Below are 22852 nucleotides of genomic sequence, written 5' to 3'. Positions count from 1 at the left end.
TGCATCACATTCATATTAACACTGCATTCTGCACTTTTTTAGATTTAAAAAAAAAGCATGCACGCGACGCAGCAGTGTCGCTGACGCGTCCGCGTCGCCAATGCATTAGGAAGAAAAGAATTGAACAGAAAGTCATGCGAGAGCGTCGCTGGAGGCGCGCCTTTAGCATAATTTGACCCCACGCGACCGCGTCATGTGGCAAAAGAGCCTCCCATGCGTCCGCGTCCCCCACGCGACCGCGTGGCCCTGTAAATCGATGTAAAAAGGTGTATGACCGAAAGTTGAGCTGGAATTGGGCTGGACTCGTGCTGGAAGCCCAAGCCCTCCCACGCGAATGCGTGCCCCACGCGTCCGCGTCATATTGGAAATAAGACCACTCACGCGATCGCATGCCCCACACGATCGCGTCATCCAATATTCGGCAACTAATGATTTTGAACAGAGAGTTGTGCGAGTGCGAGGCTGCCCTCACGCCAGTAACATAAAACGGGTCACGCGACCGCGTGACCGACGCGACCACGTCAATCAGTATAAGCGCAAGTCGCGCGACCGCGTCGATTGCGCCGCACAGCTTCCCTGATTTACCACTTATCTTATCTTTTCTTCCCCAATCCTAATTTTTCCTCCCTCCTTTCTTACTTACTTCTTCTTTCTTTCTTTCACTTCTCATTCTTTTTCACCTTCATTCTATTTTACTTAATTTATTTGCATATTTCATTCATTGTATTTTAATTTTGTGCATATTTTTATTTTCTTTTCTAAATTTATTATTTTTCCATTGGTGTTCAAATGTTCTTATTCAACTGTTACATCTTTTCTGGTATTTTCTTGGTGCTTAGTGACTTGTTTAATTCTAATTAAGTAATATTATTTAAATCAATGCCAATCTTTTATATCTGTATTACTTTTGCATTGACATGAATTTATATTATCTCTCCTTCCCCACTCTCTTCCCCATTGTTGCAAATTTTGCACCATTGGTATGCCATGTGCTTCTATTATTTTCTCACGTACATGTTGAAGCTTCCATATAAATGAGACCCTTATTATTTGGCATTTAACACCCATATTTTATTTATGTTCTTATCTTTATTTTTGGGTTACTTTCCTTCTTTTTCTCTTCTTTCAGGATGGCCACCGAGGAAGGAAAAGGGAAAGCTTCTAACTGGAGAGATAGGCAAGTCAATCTGCACAATCTATAGAGAAAGACAGCAATTGGAGCAGCCCGTCCACATGTACATCTTAGCATGCACCGAGGACGGTGCAATCTTTAAGTGTGGGGAGGTCGGTACCGATCTCCATGGGTTAGTCACTCTTCTTTATCAATACCAATGGTTTATTTTCCTTGTTAGTTGTTGTATTTGCATGTTTGTTTGATTTTTGTGCATATTTTACCACTTGGTTGAAGTAATATTTTCTTTTTCAAGAAACCTTTTAGAGCATTTCACTAATTTGAATAAAATTTAATATTACACTTGTTTGAAAAAATATTATACTGGAACATGGTTTAGAGCTCGAACACACAAAACCTGTGAGATTTTTTGAGCCTATTTGAATTGGTTGCATTTTATCAACCAATAATTTATTTTTGGTGTGTGTTTTTCTCTCTAAAATTGTGATAATTGTCTTGCTTAATCCTATATTTCCATGGTTTGATGTATGCATGCGCTTACATGATTGAGGCCTTTGTTTCACTAAGCTTACATACCCATATGGCCTTACCTTTCATTATCCTTTGCAAACCAATTTGAGCCTATTTTACCCCTTTGTTCTTTACTTTAGCACAGCATTAACTCTAAGCGAAAAACAATAATGTCCTTAAATTGAATCCTTGGTTAGCTTAGACTAGTGAAAGTGCTCATGAATTAAGTGCGGGAAAAAGTGGATTTGGAAACAATTGGTTTAAGAATTGGGTATTATATATCTTTATGAAAATATGAAAGAAATGTTTAGAACATGATTCATGCATTCAATATCTTAATCATATGCATTGAGAAAAATAAAAGAAATATATATATATATATATAAAGAAGTGAGAAAAAAAAGAAGAGCAATTAAGCAAAAAGGGGACAAAATGCCCCAAAGTAAATGGTGAAAGCAATGCATATGTACTGTACTTGAAATTAGAATGCATGAATATGTGGAAAACATGGTTAATGGATAGTTAGATGTGGTATTATGATTACATGGATTGTTTAAAGTTAGGTAAAAAGTTTAAGTTAATTAAGGATTCAGATTTTAGTCCACTTGACCAAATACAATCCTACCTTGACCCTAACCCCATTACAACCCTTAAAGGACCTCTTGATATGTGTATCTGTGCATTAAATTTATGTTGATTGTTAGATGAAGAGCAAGCCTTAGAAAGCAAGGTTAGTGGAGAATTGAGAGAATCGAACCTAAAACACTTGAGTGATTAGAGTGTATACACTACCAGTGAGGGTTCGATGTTCAATTCCTTGTTCCCTGCTTTCATGAGCTATTTTCTTCTTGCAAGTCTATTTGTACTCCATTTTCATGATTTGAATTAGTAAAATCCAGTTCATATTTCTTCTTGAAGGATTTGTTTACTTTTAACCAAGTAGGTAGAATCATTTTGCATGTAGTTGCATTCATATAGATAGGTTGCATTTCATACTTTCTTACATTCCTCTTCATCTTTATAGCTTCTCTTGAGCTTAGTATGAGGACATGCTAATGTTTAAGTGTGGGGAGGTTGATAAACCACTATTTTATGGTTTATCTTGTGCTCAATTGAGTGGATTTTATCAACTCTTTACCCACTTATTCATACTATTTGCATGAGTTTACATTATCCTTCCTGATTTTGTGCTATGATTAAAAATGTGCTTCTTTGGCCATATATTTACTAATATTAATCCTCTTTTATTACCATTAGATGCCTTGATATGTGTGTTAAGTGATTTCAGAGTTTATAGGACAGGAATGGCTCAGAGGATGGAAAGGAAGCACGCAAAAGCAGAAGGAATACAAGAAGTTGAAGGAACTGCAAAGCTGTCAGCCTGACCTCTTTGCATTCAAACAGTCATAACTTGAGCTACAGAGGTCCAAACGACGCGATTCCAGTTGCGTTGGAAAGCTAACCTTCGGGCTTCGATTTGATATATAATATGCCATAGTTGTCCTGACGCTAGGCGACACGACCGCGTGATCCATGCGGACGCGTCGCAGTGACAAAAAACCAGCGTGGCAGATTTCCTCTCCAGCAATTTTTGGGCTGTTTCTGATCCAGTTTGCAGCCCAGAAAATACAGATTAGAGGCTATAAAGTGGGAGAATCTATTCATTCAAAAAAAAAAGCTTTCACATTCACAATTTTAGGAGTAGATGTAGTTTTTAGAGAGAGAGGTTCTCTCCTCTCTCTTAGGATTAGGATTTAGGATTTCTCTTAGTTTTAGGAGTGACTCTCAATCCCAGGTTCAATGTTCTTTTTATTTATTTTCCTAATTTAATTTATAAATATCCATGTTAAGATTTGAATATTTTATTTAATATAATTCGAGGTATTTCAGACTTATGATTGCTCTCTTTAATTTATTAATGCTCTCTGTTTATCCAAATTATTTTCATTCAAGTAGACTTTCTTCCCTTTTGGCTTTGGTTAAATAATTGGTGACTCTTGGGTTATCAAACTCATTGTTGATTGAAAATTAGAATTCTTCAAGAATTAATTCGAGTACCAATAACTCTAACTTTTCCCAAGGAAAGACTAGGATCTGAGGAATAAAAATTAATTCATCCACTTAACTTACCTTCACAGTTAGGGGTTAACAAAGTGGGAGAAAAATCTAATTCTCATTACAGTTGATAAGGATAACCAGGATAGGACTTCCAGTTATAATACCTTGCCAAGAGTTTATTTTATTATTATTATTTTATTTTTCTTATCATTCAACATACTGCTTCCTTACTTTCTAAAACCCCTAATTTACAAGACTCATAACCAATAATAAGAACATACCTCCCTGCAATTCCTTGAGAAGATGACTCGAGGTTTAAATACTCGGTTATCAATTTTAAAAGGGGTTTGTTACTTGTGACAATGATAAACCCATATTTTATGATATATTTTGTGCTTAGTTTGAGTGATTTACTCAATCCTTCACCCACTTATTCATGTTAATTGCATGGTTTTACTTTTCCTTCCTTATTATGTGATGTATGTGAAAAACATGTTTCCTATGCTTTAAAATTAATTATTTTAATTACCTTTATTTCCATTCAATGCCGTGATTAGTGTGTTGAGTATTTTCAGATCTTCTAAGGCAGGAATGACTCAAAGGATGGAAAGGAAACATACAAAAAATGGAAGGAAAGCACAAAATGGAGTTTTTGGAGAAACTGGCATCCACGCGATCGCATGGGCGACGCGGACGCATGCCAAGCGCGAATCAACAGCGACGTAGCCGCATGACTGAGCGACCGCGCGCCTTAAGCAAAATACATATGACGCGGCCGAATGACTGATGCACGGAAAACTTGTCTCGTAACAAATTTCCTGCAGCAAGTGTACCGAATTTGTCGTCAAGTAAAAACTCACAATAGAGTGAGGTCGAATCCCACAGAGATTGATTGATCAAGCAACTTTAATTAAAGGAATGTTCTAGTTGAGCGAACCAGAAGTTGAGTTGAGAATTGCAGAAAATTAAATGGCGGGAAAGTAAATAGCAGAAACAGTAACTGCTAGAAATAAAGAGCTGAATGTAAATGGCGGAAAGTAAATTGCAGAATCTTAAATGGGAATGGGGTAATTGCTCATAAAAGTAAACGACAGAAATTAAAGAGAATGGGTAAGATCAGAAATGGGGAGTTCATTGGGCTTGGGAGATGTTGCATTCTCCGGATCAAGTTCATTTTCATCTCTTCCTTAATCAATGCATTCATTGATCTCCTTGGCAATCTTAAGTGATTGAATTACAATTCCTAGCAATTCAATCTCTCAAATCTTGATCAATAGCCAATTCCTTAGTCAATTGCTCATGAGAAGAGATGAAGTATGGTCACTAATTATACGACATGCATTTCCCAAACCATGTGTTGGAAGGATTATAGTCACATATCCATCCAAACCTAATTTGGTCCAGCATGAGAAAGCATTTCTAGCATGATCTCTTCATTCCTCTTTCAAGGTTCAGAAGAGATCCAAGTTTGAATAGCTTCTTTTCCAAGATAACTACCCAATTGGATGAAGATCGAAAGCTTTCTAGTAAAATCAAGAGAAAAGATAGAAGAAGAAGAATGAAAACTAATATTGATCCATCAAATTACAACAGAGCTCCCTGACCCAATGAAAGGGGTTTAGTTGTTCATAGCTCTGGAAAATGAAAACAAAGATGGAGAATACATGATGAAAGAAAAACTAGAAGTGTAGAGAAAGTAAATACAGAGAGTAGTTCTATGCCAAAGGCTCCCTAAAGTTTCCAGCTCTCCTCAACTAATTCAAAGATACTCCTATATATACTACTCTTCTGATCTTCTAGTTGGCTCTTCAAGTCTTGGGTATGGGCCTTTGGATCTTGAATTTGAAGTAGTTCTCTTCTTCTTTGGGCTTAGCTTTACTTGCAGAGAGAAAATGTGAAGTGGGTAGAGACCTTGGCTCAGGATGTTAGTGGTGTTAACATTAAGTGAAACTGTGGTTCGAGAATGTTAGTGACAATCACCTTTTTCACTAACGTTCCTCACCCAAGTATGAGCCACGTTAACCTCAACGTTAGTGGCACAAACGTTACCGCTAACTTTGCCTCTTGGTCCTTCGCACACGTTATTGGGACTTACCTTTCCCAATAACGTTGAGAAGCCTCCCCCTTTATTACGTTAGAGTCCACGTTAACTTAGTTAACGTGGCTCTTAACGTTAGCTTACTAATCCTTCGAGAACGTTAGTGACACTTACCTTTGTCACTAACGTTCCAATGTGCCCCTATTTCCCACGTTAGAGTTCACGTTAACTAGGTTAACGTGGCTTCTAACGTAGCAATGCTAGCCATCTCCAACGTTAGTGACAAAGGTAAGTGTCACTAACGTTGGCTCATCATTCTCTTATCCATGTTAGCTTCCACGTTAACTAAGTTAACGTGGGAGTTAACGTGGCTCATAGTGGCTTGTGTGGGTTCATTCCAACGTTAGTGACAAAGGTAGGTGTCACTAACGTTGGCGATCACATGCTATCTCCATGTTAGCTTCCACGTTAACTAAGTTAACGTGGGAGTTAACGTGGCTTAATGAGGCTTGGCCAAAGTTAGTGACAAAGGTGAATGTCACTAACGTTGGCTTCTCTTTTTGCTTCTTAACGTTAGAGTCCACGTTAACTAAGTTAACGTGACCCTTAACGTGGCCACTTATGAGCTTGGTCCAACGTTAGTGACAAAGGTAAGTGTCACTAACGTTGGCTCCATTTTCTTTCTTCCACGTTAGAGTTCACGTTAACTTAGTTAACGTGACTCTTAACGTGGGTTATGATGGCTTCGAGGGCGTTATTGGTGATTACTTTTCTCATTAACTTTGCAAGTTAGCTCCCATTCCACGTTAGAGGTCACGTTAGTTAGATTAACGTAGATGCTAACGTGGTTCTTCCTTGCTTCCTTTGTCCTGAAATCAAGCAATAAAGTGTATCAAAGTTCTAGTCCAAGTCATAGGAAATGCAACATCCAATTTGTCATTAAATTCATGCAAAATCCTCATGAAATCATGTAAAGTGCAACATGTATGCTTGAATCAAGATATAAGTGAATATCTACCCAAAACTAGCTTATTTTCTAAGAAAATGCATGAAGCTAACCTAAAAACAGTAAAGAAAAGGTCAGTGAAACTGGCCAAAATGCCCTGGCATCAATGACTGACGCGACCGCGTGACAAGAAAAGCTCCGAATGACGCGACCGCGTGACCCACGCGGACGCGTGACAGAGGCCACGCACCAGAAATTGCAGAAAATGCTCCCAGCACTTTCTGAAGCCCTTTTTGGCCCAAATCCAAGTCCAGAAGGCATAGACCAGAGGTTATGAAGTGAGGGAATGCATCCATTCAGGGAGAGCTCGCCAATTAGTTACTTTTCATGATTTAGATTTAGTTTAGAGAGAGATTCTCTCTCTCTTTTAGGATTAGGATTTAGGATTTCTCTCTTTAGGAGTAACTCTCGATCCCAGGTTTAATGTTCCTTTACTTTAAGCTTCCCTTTCACTTTTGTTCATCCCAATACTTTAGATGATTATTTACTTTGCAATTTGATTTATGAATTCTTCCATGTTACAGATTACTCTTTTGAATTAATGCTATTTGAGGTATTTCAGTTTAATATTGCTTTCTTTTATTTATGCTATTATTGCTTTTATTTTGAAGACATTTTTATTCCAGTAGATTTACTTTTCTCCTTTTGATTTTGGTTAAGAAATTAGTAACTCAGGAGTTATCAAACTCAACATGATTGATAATTGTTATCTTTGTTAATTGAATTGAACTTCTATAATCCCAATCTTTTCTTAGGAAATAAATAGGATCCGAAGATCAAACCAATTAATCCCTTGACCTTCTTTTATCTTAGTAAAGGTTAACAAAGTGGAATTAAGATTCAATTCTCATCATCATTGATAAGGATAACTAGGATAGGACCTCTAATTTCTCATACCTTGCCAAAAGTTTGCTTTACAGTATTTATTTATTTTGACTGCCATTTAAATTATTTGTCATATTTATTCCTCACTCTCAACCCCGATTTACAACCTTTACATCCAATAATAAGAACATACTTCCCTGCAGTTCCTTGAGAAGACGACCCGAGGTTTAAATACTTCGGTTATCAATTATTAAGGGGTTTGTTACTTGTGACAACCAAAACGTTTGTACGAAGGGGATTTTTGTTTGTTTAGAGCTATATCTACAACGCGACTGTTTTTATGAAATTCTTTACTGGCAAAAATCTCCGACGTCAAACAACCAAAACGTTTGTATGAAAGGACTTTTAAAGGTTTAGAAACTATACTTGCAACGAGGATTTATCCGTAAATTTCTAGACCACGCAAAAGTTCTCTCATCAGTGTCTCCGATCTGAACTTTCTCTATTCCACCTTCGGGCTGTGGGCGGAGTTCTTCTCGTCTCTGAATTCCACCAAGCTCAATTGTATGGAACTCTTCTCCTCTGTCTCTGAGGTTTAGACTTTCATTATAACAGCGGCGTGCCATCTTTTCATCTGCTTTTATTGTAGCTATCCCTTCTGGAGTTGGGAATTTCATGCATAGATGTGGAGTTGAGACTATTGCGCTGAGTTGGTTTAGTGTTGTTCGACCTATTAAGGCATTGTAGGCTGAACTCACGTCAACCATGATGTAGTCTATCTTGAGCGTTCTGGACTGATTCCTTTTTCCGAAGGTTGTGTGTAGTGACACGTATCCCAGTGGTTGTACTGGGGTATCTCCCAGTCCGAACAGGCTGTTCGGGTATGCTCTAAGCTCTTTTTCTTCAAGGCCGAGTTTGTCGAAAGTATTTTTGAATAAGATGTCGGCAGAACTCCCTTGGTGTACTAATGTGCGGTGGAGATTGGCATTTGCCAGTATGATGGTGATGACCATGGGATCGTCGTGTCCTGAGATGATACCGGATGCGTCTTCTTTGGTGAACGTGATTGCAGGGATGTTGGGTGCTTCCTCCTTCCCTTCGACATGATATACTTCTTTGAGGTATCTTTTGTGGGATGATTTGGAGATTCCACCTCCTGCAAATCCTCCGTGTATCATATGGACATGTCTTTCTGGCGTGCGAGGTGATCGCTCAGCTTGTCCGACGTCTTCATCTCTTCGTCTCTTTCTTTGTTCATCATCTCGAGTGGCTAGATACCGATTTAGTTTTCCTTCCCTTACTAACTTTTCTATGATATTTTTTAAGTCGAAGCACCCGTTGGTGGAATGTCCTCGGACCCGATGATATTCACAGTACTCGTTCCGATTTCCTCCTCTTTTTTTGCCTTTGAGTGGTCAAGCTGGGGGTATCTTTTCTGTGTTACAGACTTCTTTGTAGATATCCACAAGTGACACCCGAAGAGGGGTGTAATTATGATACTTTTTGATTTTTTTGCCCGTTCGATCTTCCTACTTCTTGGATTCTTTATCTTTATCTCGATAGGTGAAACCGGATTTCGAGGCTTCTCCAAGTCAAAAATTTTCTTCCATGTTGATGTACTTCTCTGCCCGCTCTTGTACCTCGTCTAGGGATGTGGGATATCTCTTTGATATAGATTGGCTGAAGGGTCCTTCTCGTAGGCCGTTGATGAGGCCCATGACGGTAGCCTCTGTTGGTAAGTTTTGTATGTCTAGGCACGTTTTGTTGAATCTTTCCATGTAGTTGCGGAGACTTTCCCGCTCTCCTTGCTTGATACCTAGTAGACTGGGGGCGTGCTTAGCCTTGTCTTTTTGAATGGAGAATCTGGCCAGGAATTTTTTGGCCAGGTCGTCAAAATTGGAGATGGACTTTGGAGGTAGGTTGTCGAACCATCTAAGTGCTGTCTTCGTGAGAGTCGTTGGAAAAGCTTTGCAGCGAACGGCGTCTGGGGCGTCGGTGAGGTACATTCTGCTTCTGAAGTTGCTGAGGTGATGGTTGGGATCTGTAGTGCCATCATATAAAGTCATATCCGGAAGTTTGAAGTCCTTAGGGATTTTAGTCTTCATGATTTCCCTAGTGAATGGATCCTGATCTTTGCGAGAGTTGTCTTCAGGGGTGGTCCGGGTAGTCTTTGCTTTGAGATCGGCTTCAAGTTATAGAAGTTTATCTTCTAATTCACGGCGTCGCCTTACCTCTCTCCGTAGATCCTTGCCGACTTCTTGCTGGTACTGGCTTTCTTTTTCGAGTTGCTTTAGGCGATCGTGAAGGGCTTCTATTACTCCCGGATGTGATCAGTTTTTGTCTCTGTTAGATTCTGGAGTGACCTTTGGTGTGGCACCCGTGTTTTTGTGCGGCGTTCTATCCTCTAAATCTGAATTGTGGTTGTTATCCTGTTCGTCCGCCATGGTGATGGGATGACTTCCAGGTTCCCCGGCAATGGCGCCAATGTTCCGAGGGTTACTTGAAACTGTAAGTCGATCTCGGATGAGATCTTCTGTACTGGTCGGAGATGACGTGTTCGGCTAGCTGGTGGCGGCCGGAGCCGTTGTGTCCGACTCGTTGCATTGGCTGCACTTCTAATCCTTGGTCACCGGAGGGTGGGGGGTACCTGCAAGAGACTCCGATGCTTAAGTTAGCATGGGTATTAAACAGGTTTTTAGTAGAATCAGAGTATGAGTTATACCTAGGTGCTCCAGTGTATTTATAATGGTGAGAAGTGACCTTCTTGGATAAGATAAGTTAGTTATCTTATCTTATCTTATCTTATCTTTGGGTGAGGTCAGCTTATCTTCAATGGAACCGCCCTTCTCTCTGTAGGCTTGAGCCACCTTTGGATTTGGGCTGTGTTCCTTGAGTTGGGCCCTTTTTGGGCTTTTCTGTCAATTTGGCCGACCTCTTTTGGAGAGAGGTCGGATAGTCTGACCTGAAGAGGTCGGTCACTTTATCTCCAATCATCCCAAGTCGGATAGCTCGACTCAGGGTATGAACAGAAGACCTAATCAACTAAGAAGGAGGGATTTGTACCCACTGGGAAGAGGCTGGTTGAGAGGGTTGTCCTCATTTACAACATAATCAAGCATGAAGAGCCACAAGGCTTGCTTTTCCAAGCATCATCCAACTTTTGTGCAATGAAGATGGAGTAATAATGGAGGATAATGAAGCTTTAGTGGAAATAGAGCGACCAATCACTGCAAAGAAGATAGAGAAGATAGTAGCTGTCAACCCACTTCAAAGAGCAAGAGCTCAAAAGATCATTCCACAGCCTCTTCAGTTGCTACCACCACCACCACCTCAACATCAAGAAGGACCAAGTGCGAAGCCATAATTTCAAGGACCACAAGCCTCAAGTGAGAGCAATTTCAATTGGGACCAAATCCAAAGATCCCTCAACCGAATCATGGAGTACCAAGCAGTGCAAGATAGAAATTTTCTAGAATTCAGAGTATTTCAAGAGGCCAGGGACATAAATAGAAGAGAATATGATATCAATACCCAGGCCAAGCTGAATTACCTCTGTGCAGTAATACCAGATCTGAATCCAAAGATTGCACCATTTGAGCAGGTAATGGGGGAACTATAGCAAGCTCAAGTGGAGGTTGTAAGGAGTCATGAAGAAAAGGTAAGAAGCACAATGGAAAGATTTGGATTCTGGAAACTAAGACAAAGCCAATAAGGCCACGAGGGAACAATATTAGGAAGAAATATTGGAGATCCATCAACAAGAGCTAACTCATCAAAAGGAAAGGAACTAGCACAAGAAGAAGACAATGATGAGGATAAGGAGTGAAAGATCAGCAGCAACCAAGGTGGTCAAGTTCCTTCATGTGGTTTCAACACTATAATCTGGGAGTCTTATTAATCTTTCTATAAATTGTTGCTTATTATGCATGATTGCTTTAAGTGTGTGTCTCTAGGTTTTTTTAGTGTTATCTTTATGTTTTGACCAGTATGAGAATTTTAATTCTTCATGTGTGTGTTTTTCAATTCAATGAATGAAAATTGCTTGTTCTTATTCAAAGAGAAGAGTTGTAGAAAGGATTGTTCTAAAGAAAAAGAAAGGAAGCTTAAGTCTAGAGAAAGAATAACCAAAAAAAAATATAGATTGAGTATATGACCATAGAATGAAGTTTGAGAAGTTGTGACTTGATAGTAAAACAATAAGACAGAGCAAGACATAGAGAAAAATGCTAAAGATATCCTCAAATATCAATATAACCAAGAAGTAGTAGCACAAGAAAAGAAAAGAAATGTGGCCCAAAGCTCTGAGCATCAATTAACTAGAAAGAATAAGAAAGAAATAAAAACTCAAAGAGTTGATATCCTAGTAAATGCTCCTGATGAAATTGTGTCAAGAAGAAAGGCTTGAGAAAGTAAATTCTTAGGGGTGTTTTAACACTCAGTACCCTAAAACCAACTGGTTTGGGAGTGCTAATTGAAAGCTTACTTTAAAGAGTCGTCTTGAGACAAATTATTAACAGTTGTGGTCAAGCAACAAGCGGTTTAAAGAAAAGAAAACAAAGAGCAAAAATATTAAGAAAAGAAAAGAAAGTGCAATTACTACTTTAAGGTGACAACTTATAGAGAGGTCTCTTGAGGCATGATTTTAATGAGGATCCTCAAAGTTCTAAGAGTTTCAACTTGAAAGGTCAACAATTGATAAATTTCATGCATGATTAGATACTCAATTTATATCTCTCTTTCTTGATTACCTTATTTGGATCTCAAGCTTTCTTTGCATCATATTTGAGTAAGAACAATTGTATATAACTCTAGCTTGCTTGAGGACAAGCAAGATTCAAATTTTGTGTTATGATGATTGGCATCATTTGCTTTAATTATTATGTAGTCTTTGTTAGAAATAAGCAAGTCTTCAATTAAATGTTGTGATATTAATGACATTTTGTGAATTTAAGAGGACACTACTTTAAGTACTTGATTTGCATGAAATTTCAGGAAAAAGGACAGCAAGGAGCATGAAAAGAAAGAAAGGAAGCAGGGCATGCCACGGGCATGCCACCCGGCATGGCACACTGGGCCAATAAGACAGGGAACCTAGCGGGTCAACCAAGGCAGGGAGTGTACTATGGCATGTGGCTAGCATGCCAACGGTCACACGCGCTCATAAGTAATGCTGGTGTGCCTCTGGGCGTGTCCCTAGCATGTCAAGGGTGTGACACGTCAAACCAATGTTCCAGAGAAGCATCCAATTATCTCCAACATGGGCGTGTATTATGGCGTGTGACTGGCGTGCCAAAAGCCACACGCCCACACAAGACAATACTGGCGTGCCAAGGGCGTGTCTATGGCGTGGCATGTGATGTGGATTTTTGAATACCCACAAACTAACTGGTAAATGCACCGGATCATATCAGGTAATACCTCAGGTGAGTGAGGGTCGATCCCACGAGGATTGATGGACTGAGCAACAATGGTCAAATGACTCACTTAGTCAAGCAAGCAAAAAGTTGTGTTTTGATGGTTGTAAAACACATTAAACAATAAATTCAGGGAATTGGAAAGCAAACAATAAAGTTGATGTGAAATATATGATGGAAGGCAGTTAAGGTTTCAGAGTTGTTTATTCTTCCGGATTAAGTTTTCTTACTAACTATTTTAATCATGCAAGATTCGTTTCACAGTAAATTGTAATTGACTAAACCCTATTTAGTCTCCTCTAACCCAAATTAACCGTCAATGTCTTGGTCATTTAATTTAGATTAGAGGGTTAAGAGCAATTCTAGTTTATGGCTACAGAAATCCTAATTACCCAAAGCTAAACGGATTATATGTTACGTATCCAGATTAGTTCAAGTAATTAGCAATTTAGGAGAAATTTTCTTTCAAGCTATTGTTCAAGCGAGATAACTCTATCGAGAATCACAAGAACACATGTAGAAAAAGGGTTATACTATCCTTCTACCCAAATTCATAAGATGAAGAATGAAAGCAATCCTTGAAACCGAATCAATACATTACTTAAAATAGAAAAGCAATAGTCTTAATCCATAGAAATAAACAGAGCTTCTAACCTTAACCAAGGAGGTTTAGTGGCTCATGACTTACAGAGAAAACAAGGTTTCCAAAAAGTGAAACATGCGGAAGTGAGATTATCCCCAAAGGGTGAATCTTTTTCCTTTTATATCTAACCTAATTTGATTTAAAATTAAAATAAAATAATAAATCCTAAACCTAAAAGATTTTATTTGTAAATAAAAATTACAAAAATAAATGATAAGATAACAACTAAAAGCTAAATCCAACTAAAGATGCTCCAAGAGTGTAATTGTGATATGAATTGCTGGTGCTAAATGCCAGCTTGGTGTTTAGCACCCAAAGTGGCAAAAACACACCAATCCATTCTGAGTTGCTGAAGCTAAACGCCAGCTTGGCATTTAGCGTCCAATGGGGCAACTTCAATTCTTCTTCTTTTTGCTCAAAACACTGTCAAATTGATCCGAATTTCACTTGAAATAATAAAAACACCAGAAAAACTTAAAGTATCATTCAAAGAGGATTTTAACACTAAAACATAATTAAACTTACTGATGACCGGATAATTTATACGCTTTTTCGCATTATTTTTACATAGTTTTTAGTATGATTTAGTTATTTTTTAGTATATTTTTATTAGTTTTTAAATAAAAATCATATTTCTGGACTTCCATTCTTGAGATCCGAAAAGTCTAAACCTTGTCTGTGGTATTCCGAGTAGGATCTGGGAAGGGATGGCTGTGATGAGCTTCAAACTCGCGAGTGCTGGGCGTAGTGACAGACGCAAAAGGATTACTGAATCCTATTCCAGTATGATCGAGAACCGACAGATGATTAGCCGTGCGGTGACAGCGCATTTTGGACCATTTTCACTGAGAGGAAGGGATGTAGCCATTAACAACGGTGAAACCCAACATAAGCTTGCCATGGAAAGGAGTATGAATGATTGGAAGGAAGCAGTAGGAAAGCAGAGATTCAGAAGGAATTAAGCATCTCCATACGCTTATCTGAAATTCTCACCAATGAATTACATAAGTACCTCTATCTTTATTTTATTTTAATTATATTTTAATTATCAATTCACCATAACCATTTGAATCCGCCTGACTGAGATTTACAAGGTGACCATAGCTTGCTTCAAGCCGACAATCTCCGTGGGATCGACCCTTACTCACATAAGGTTTATTACTTGGACGACCCAGTGCACTTGCTGGTTAGTTGTGCGAAGTTGTGACAAAGAACTAAGATTATGAACGTGCGTATTAAGTTTTCAGTGCCGTTACCAAGGAATGAACGATCACGATTTCCCACACCACTTACTAACTTCTAACTAAATTTAACTAGAAAATAAGCGTAAAATGGGTATAAGATATTCACATATCACAACACCAAACTTGAATTGTTGCTTGTCCTCAAGCAACTAAAATAATATAGGACTGAGAAGAGAAAATGCCTAAGACTTGAGTGTTCATTTAAGCTCTTGTCTAATCACTGAGTGGGGCTAATGACACTGTAATTCTGAATAGGTTTCGCATCTCACTATCCTTTGAAGTTCAGAAATATTGATATCCTTCAGAACTAGAACTCGGATGATATTATGGACTCTCTTTTTCTTGAAGCTCTGATTAATCCTTGAACACAACTTTTTCTTTTCTTTTCCTTTGGTGCTTTGCACCTTGAGCCTAGCCGTGACTCTAAGTGTTTTATCTTCAAGCTTAACTTGATACAACAATACCACAAACACTTAACTGGGGAACTCTTTTGAGTTCTATTTTTTTTATTTCTCCCAGACAGTTGTGCTCAGAGTCTTTGGCATACTCTGTAATTACACTTGGTCTTGACTCTTAGTGCTCTGTCTCAAGGATTACTTGACACATTCACACCACAAGCATATAGTTAGGAAAACAAATTATTTGAGCTTTTAATCATTTTAGACCTTCCTAACCATTGATGCTCAGAGCCTTGGACCTTGCTCTTTATTTTTATTTTTATTTTTTTGCTGTTTGTTTTGCTTCAAGGACCAATTTATTACTTACTTTAGAGATCCATAATACTTCTCTAAGTTCCTGTTCTTCAAGAACCAATATTCTTAACTTCAAGAAGAAATATGCACTATTCAGTTCATACATTCAGAATTATAGATAATGCCACCACATCAAAGTAATCAGAATAACTCATAATATATAACTTAAGTCTCATGCATTTTACTACTTCTTTTCTTTTTCTATTGATTTTTCAAACTCAGTCTGCAATACATGAGACAATTTTTTTCAAAATAAAGATAAAATAGCAAAATAAATAACTAAACTAAAAAGCAATAAAATACTACTACTACTCATGCAAAGGTTTTCAAACAGAAAATAGAAAATAAGATAAAATACTAGAAAACAGAAAATAAATCAAGAAAAGAAGAAGATAAAGAAACTCAACCACCTCAGTCGTAGTGGCTGCTGCTCCCTCCCGGGAATTCTCTCTGGTGCTTTAGCTCATCTAAGTCGCGCCTCTGCCTCAGCTGATCCACAGAATATGTCAACTCCCCATGTGGTCAACTGGTCCCAATAGTCACGGGGAGAAAAATAGAATCCCTGAGGCATCTCTGAAAGCTCCTACTGAGGAGATGGAATTGGCTCCTGTGGTGGTACATGTCCAAGCTCTCGATCATACTCCATACCCCTCCTAGTGATAGGTCTATCGACCTCAATAGAGGTATCTCCATCAATGCGAAATCGAGCTGCCTCACACAAGCGAAAGATGAGGTGAGGGAAGGCCAATCTAGCAAAGGTGGAGGCTTTCGTCGCTATCCAGTGAAACTCCTAAGGGATCACCTGATGCACCTCTACCTCATCACCGAGCATGATGCAGTGTATCATCACAGCTCAGTCAACAGTAATCTTTGACCAGTTGCTTGTGGGGATGATGGAGTACTGAATGAACTCCAACCATCCTCTAGCAACCGACTTCAGGTCATGCCTACCCAGCTGGTATAGCTGACCTCTGGCATCCCTCCTCCACTGTGCTCTGGGGAGGCATATGTCTGTGAGGATCTGGTCCAGTCTTTGGTCAGTGTTGACCCTCTGAGTGTAAGAATGAGTGTCTTCTCTGGATGGTGGTAGCTGTAGTGCTTCCCTCACACTCTCAGGACTGAACTCTATAATCGCTCCTTGGACCATGGTGCGCCAGTTCTTCGGTTCTGGGTTCACACCTCGTACATGCTTGTAAATCACACAAGCATTGGCGTAAAACTCCCTAACCATCAGCACTCCCACAATAATCACGGATTTGTCCAAAACTTCCCAACCTCGTCTTAGAATCTATTCCCGAATCTCTGGATACTCCTCCGGCTGAAGATCAAAGCGGACTTTGGGGATCACTTTTTTTTTGTTCACCACATCGTGAAAGTGATCCTCATGGGTCTTAGAGAAGAACCGGGTAAAGTCATAAGAACCGGATACAGGAGCCTTCTCTTTTCTCTTCCTTGAAGAGGATTCTCCGATTTTTGGTGCCATATGGATGGTGAAAATGAAGAAAAATAGAGCACCCAACACCAAACTTAAAGTTTTGCTCATCCCCGAGCAAAAAAAAATAGAAATACTAGTGAAAAGAAGTAAAAGAGGTGAGGTATAGTGAAAATAAAATGAATAAAAAGAAAATGTATGGAAGGAGGGTTGGGGGGTTTCGGCTATGAGGGTTCAAGGAAGGGGAGGAATGGAAAGGAAAAGAAGAATATGGGAATAGGAAGTAAGAAGAAAATGTAGAAGGAGTAGGTGATGGTGTGGTGAAAGTGAAAAGGAAGTGGGGTATTTATAGATGGGAGTAGAGGGGGGACAGTTATTGTGGGGAGGGTGGGGTGTTAAATAGAATTGAATGTGGTTAATGGGGAAGAGAGATGGATGGGATTGACGAGGATTGATTAGGTGATGTGGGAGGTGATGTGAAGGTTGGTGGTAAATGGGGAGATGAATGTGGATCGGAAAGGGGATAGGGGGTGAGAGAGTGTGTTTGAATGGTCAAAGTGGAAGGGGAGAAGGGTAGTAACCGTTGGTCACTTGGAGCTCTCCTTCGAAAATTTAAAACTGGCGTTCCTGGCACTAAATGTCACCCTCGGCGTTTAGCGCCAGTATTGGACCTTTTTTTCTTTTTTTTCTTTTTTTTTTTTGAACGAGTCACTTGGCGCTAAACGCCTAGCTGCCGTTTAGCGCCCTATGAGCCACGGTTGGCATTGAAAACTTAGCCCCTTGTGGGTGTTAAACGCCCACCTGGCATTTAATGCCAGCTTCTGTTTGTCCATCTTGGGCGTTAAACGCCCTCCTGGCGTTTAACGCCAGCCCCCTTGCTACCTTGTCTGACGTTGAATGCCCACCTGGCGTTTAGTGCCAGAACACTTCGAATTGAATGCACTCCGGGGTGTTCTGTTCTTCCTCCTGAGTCCTCATGTCCCTGTTCTAAGCACTTTGCATGATCACAATTAAAATTAATCCAAGAAAAACTATAATTAAAAATAAAAATGCATGTAAATCAAATTGAAAGAAAAACTAAAGGATACTTATGCTTGGGTTGCCTCCCAACAAGTGTTTCTTTACTGTCACTAGCTCGACGGTCAACTCCACTAGGGAGGGGGTGATCATAGGGGCTTAGCTTCATCCCTCACTGTGAACTTCTTTCCTATTCTATTATGAATTAGCTCAATGTGCTCAAGAGATAGGATTCTATTCACTGTATGAGGCAGGATGGGGCTCTTAATGAATATCACCTTTATTCCGGGTGAAAAATCCTCACTGGAAATCTTCTTGATCCTCCAACCTCTAGGCACCTTCTTCTTAGGAACTCCCTCCTTGGTGGATGATGCACTCCCAACACCAAACTTAGGTTTGATGTCAGGAGAAATTTTATTGGTTCCCACCAAGAGAGGCTTGAACAGTAAACTCTGCTTTGCATCAGTCAAGGGTCCTTGTAGACTTGAGGTAGTGAGCTCACCCTTCGTGCAAGTGCCTCCTTCATCAGAGTGGTGTAAAGGTCCAAAAACCTTGAATACCAAGTAATCCTCACGCATCCTCAAAACCAGCTCCCCTTTTTCCACATCAATCAAAGCTCTCTCGGTGGCTAGGAATGGTCTTCCAAGGATCAGAGAATCGTTTGCATCCTCTCCTATGTCAAGGATCACAAAATCTGCAGGGAGAAAAAATTCTCCAACCTTGACCAAGACATTTTCTACTATTCCATGTGCTTGTTTCAGATACTTCTCTACCATTTGTAGTGCTATACTTGTTGGTTGTGCCTCTTGAATTCCGAGCTTCTTCATTACAGACAAGGGCATTAAATTGATGCCTGCACCAAGATCACAAAAGGCCTTGTTAAAGTTGATGCTCCCAATAGTGCATGAAATCTGAAAGCTTCCTGGATCTGGCATCTTCCTTGGCAACTTGCTCTGAATTAATGCACTGCATTCCTCAATCAGGACTACTGTTTCATCTCCTTTTAGGATCTTCTTTTCAGAGAGTAAGCCCTTCATGAACTCAACATAGAGAGGCATATGCTCCAGTACCTCCGCAAAAGGAATATTAATTTGCAACTTTTTGAAGATTTCCAAGAATTGCAAGAATTGCCTGTCCTTGGTCTTCTTTTGGAGCTTCTGAGAGCATAGTGACTTCGGCGTGTGCTCGGATGCTCTTACACAATACTTGGGTGGAATGCAAGTCTCAGTTGTTAATACTCAAGATGCATCTTATGACATGAGTGGTGGTTTTAACCAAGGGGAGATTTATGAGTATGCTTAACTCACTCCTGAACAGGTCAACTATGTAAGAAATTCCTCTAGAAATCCCAATAATGATCCTTATTCTAACACATTTAATCAAGGATGGAGGAATCACCTAAATTTTACGTGGAAAAAGCAACCCCAGAAGCCTCAGCCAAATTTCAACAACAACTTTCAAAGCGGTTTTAATAAGAATAAGTTTAACAACCGTTAGTTCCAATCCTCTCAGCAGAAAATGCATTTAGTGCCAGAACACTTCGAATTGAGCGATCTCTGGGGTTCTGTTCTTCCTCCTGAGTCCTCCTGTCCCTGTTCTAAGCACTTTACACGATCACAATTAAAATTAATCCAAGGAAAACTATAATTAAAAATAAAAATGCATGAAAATCAAACTGAAAAAAAAAACTAAAGGATACTTATGGTTAGGTTGCCTCCCTACAAGCGCTTCTTTATTCCTCTACTTAATATTTATATAGTAAGTATTGCTATAAGGGACCAGACCGTGTGGCAATGGAGGTTCACAAAAGATCTCATTATGATGAGGTGCAACAGTTTATTGATGCAAGATGGATTGCCGCTCCAGAGGCATGCTGGAGGATTAAAATATACAATAAAGAAATATATATATATATATATATATATATATATATATAGTTTAAAAAATAATTATAATAATATTATCCTGATTCAAAAAAATTATATATAAATCAAAATACATATTAGTTATTTACAAAAGTTAATTTTTACTTAAATGTCTCAGATATTTATATTTGTCTTCATATTTTTTAAGTGGTAGGCCAAAATATGAATCTGAAGAGGTCTTCATTTTCTTATAAGTAATGAAAAAAAAAGAAGAAATGAGAATGTTTATTTTTTTTATTTTTAAATATCAAACTATAAGAATAATTAATAAACAAAATAGGAGAATATAAAAATTGTGTACCTGACATTAATAACTATAGCAAAACGGTATAAAATTTGCAATTGTAGTGAATGGAAGCGAGGAAAAGATGGAGGCGATACAATCACGATATTGAAGGAAGGAGAATGATGGCAACAGTAATAATACAGAAAAGTGCACCTAATGGTGAGAGGAGAAGCACTAAAAATTGAATAATGAGATTAACTATTGGTATAAAGTACTCACATAAAGAATATACCCAAAATAAAATGATAAGATCGATAAAAAAAATTATTTATCACTCCTAATTATTTTTTTTCTCCTTTCATACATGGCGTCTAAAATCAACATTTAGCATAGTTTATTTGAAATAAAATGAATTAGTTTTAAATTTTGTCATAGGTAAAAATAATTTAAAAAAAAATAAAAAAATTAAATACGTAGTAACAGTTTTTTTTATATTAAAAGTGAAGTGGGTAAAACATTTTCTTGAAAAAAAAAGAAGAGGGTAAAATGGGAAGAAAGAATTGGATACCAAACTCCTATATCCCCATTATATATTGGTATAGATATATTATTTTATTATATCTTATTAGTTGAATCTTTGAACCAAATCACTTCTAATACTATAGGTTCGATAAATAACCGATTCGGTTTTCAAATCGTTGTTATCGAGTACCTAATTGATGTGGAGAAAAGTAAACAGTAGTATATAGTACATCGAAAATTCTTATTCCAATATGAAACAATGCTCCGAAAGCTAATACGAATAAAGCTAAATCTTTAAAAACATCTAACAACAAACTAAAAGCTAATTATAATGCTAAATCTCAAATAGATAGTCTTACTATTACCAAAGAATCCATGTTAATGGCAACAACACTAAAGGTGAAGTTGTAGCTTTATTTTAAGGGACAGAAGCAAATAAAAAGTAGATGCGTGCCAAGGGAGAAACATCTATATATAGAGGCATATATGCATTCACAATTGCATAGAACTACCAAAGAAAGGTATAGAAGCTACTTACTCATATTTTTGTTTACATTAATAATTAGCGTCATTGCAAATAAGAAACAAAATCAAAACACAAGAATGGCATCATCAAGGGATTACGGGGACCCTCTTCTTGTTGGTGGTATAATTGGGGATGTTCTGAACCCTTTTACTAGCTCAGTTTCTCTTAAGGTTCTCATTAACAACAGAGAGATTAACAATGGCTGTGAACTGAGGCCCTCTCATGTTGTTAACCGCCCTAGGATTACTATTGGTGGTGAAGACCTCAGGACCTTCTACACACTGGTAATTAGTATATTCATTCATGGTTTTTAAGAATATTCTAGGGGATGTTTGATTCCAAATCATTTTGATCTAAATTGAAAATCCATCAAAATCACATACCGTCATTTGGATTTGAATTGTATCTCACTTCTAACAATTTACACGGATGGGATCTGAATTAAATTATTTATACTGTATCACTTGCATAACAGTTTGTAAATTTGAAATAGATTTTTATTCAGTTATTTATTTTATCAATTGAAGTTATTTTTTAGTTCTCAAAACTTGAAAAATTTCTTTTAAATCAATGAAACTCAAACTATAAAACAAGAGATTGAATTGTATTAAATATAGTATAATTGGTCTATAACGCTAATTAGGGTAGGTTGCATGCTATATGAAACCGACTTATATGTACTTTGGATATTATTAGGTTATGGTGGATGCTGATGCACCTAGCCCTAGTAACCCTTTCTTGAGGGAATACTTGCACTGGTGAGTTCTCTGGCTCTTTTTAAAATTGTTACTCTTAATTTTTTAACTACCTTAAATGAAAGGCAAGAATGAACAAATACATGTGTGAGTTCTATATTTTACGCCATAAAACTTCGGTATAAGTTTATATTATACGTAAATTATCTTTGTTAAACACAAGCCGTTATATGCACGCGAATAATTATATATTAAACAGAAATTGGGACAATGGACCTAGAAATTGTTCTTCTTTTTTATCTTGATCTTGAAAGAAGCGTTATTAGAGTTGTTGGGCTGTTATTGGGCTTAGGAATGGTCCATTATGCCACTCACTCACTCACTCACTGCTCACTGAAATAGAGGTTTACTTTTACTCAACCTTGGAAAACACACACAGTTGCAATTTTCCGTGTTCATCCCTCTTTGAAACCCTAAGTTTCTCTCACATGGCATCCTTAGCACAGATCTGATGCATGGATGCCTCAGATAATCAAGCGATTATCTTCACTAATTCCTCCCAAATCCAAAACCCTAAAACCTCACCAAATGTTTCCCAGTTCTGATCTGAAAAAAATTACTATTCATGGCAACAACAACTCGCCATCACAAAAGCTTGAAGATCATCTCCAGGATTATGCTCTCATGACCTGATCTCTCTCTTCCATGGATTCTGCAATTTTTTCTTCCAGAATCACTTTTCTCTCTTTATTAACCCTTCGAACCCTAACCTTCAAACTCTCACAGTTCTAGAATATGGTACATTCTTACAACTTCGTTGCATTTATTAAAGTATTTAGTTTAATTTTTTTTTATTTTAATAAATGCATAATAAATAAATTAACCAT

At 38.2% G+C, this 22852-nt stretch overlaps 1 protein-coding gene across 1 annotated transcript in view; it reads left to right on the top strand.

Annotated features, from left to right (window-relative positions):
• Nucleotides 21228-22852, top strand: part of LOC107648378 (protein FLOWERING LOCUS T-like) — a 4485-nt gene continuing 2860 nt past the window's right edge. Inside the window, exons 1-2 of the mRNA XM_016352267.2 lie at nt 21228-21554; nt 21967-22028. Of these exons, the coding sequence (XP_016207753.2) occupies nt 21231-21554; nt 21967-22028 (386 nt within the window). The 5' untranslated portion in view covers nt 21228-21230. The remainder of the gene's footprint in view (nt 21555-21966; nt 22029-22852) is intronic.

The sequence above is a fragment of the Arachis ipaensis genome, chromosome B06 (assembly GCF_000816755.2).
Source record: "Arachis ipaensis cultivar K30076 chromosome B06, Araip1.1, whole genome shotgun sequence".
Taxonomy (NCBI): domain Eukaryota; kingdom Viridiplantae; phylum Streptophyta; class Magnoliopsida; order Fabales; family Fabaceae; genus Arachis; species Arachis ipaensis.
The sequence above is the reverse complement of the archived record's forward strand: the minus strand, read 5'-3'. Positions and strand labels throughout refer to the sequence as shown.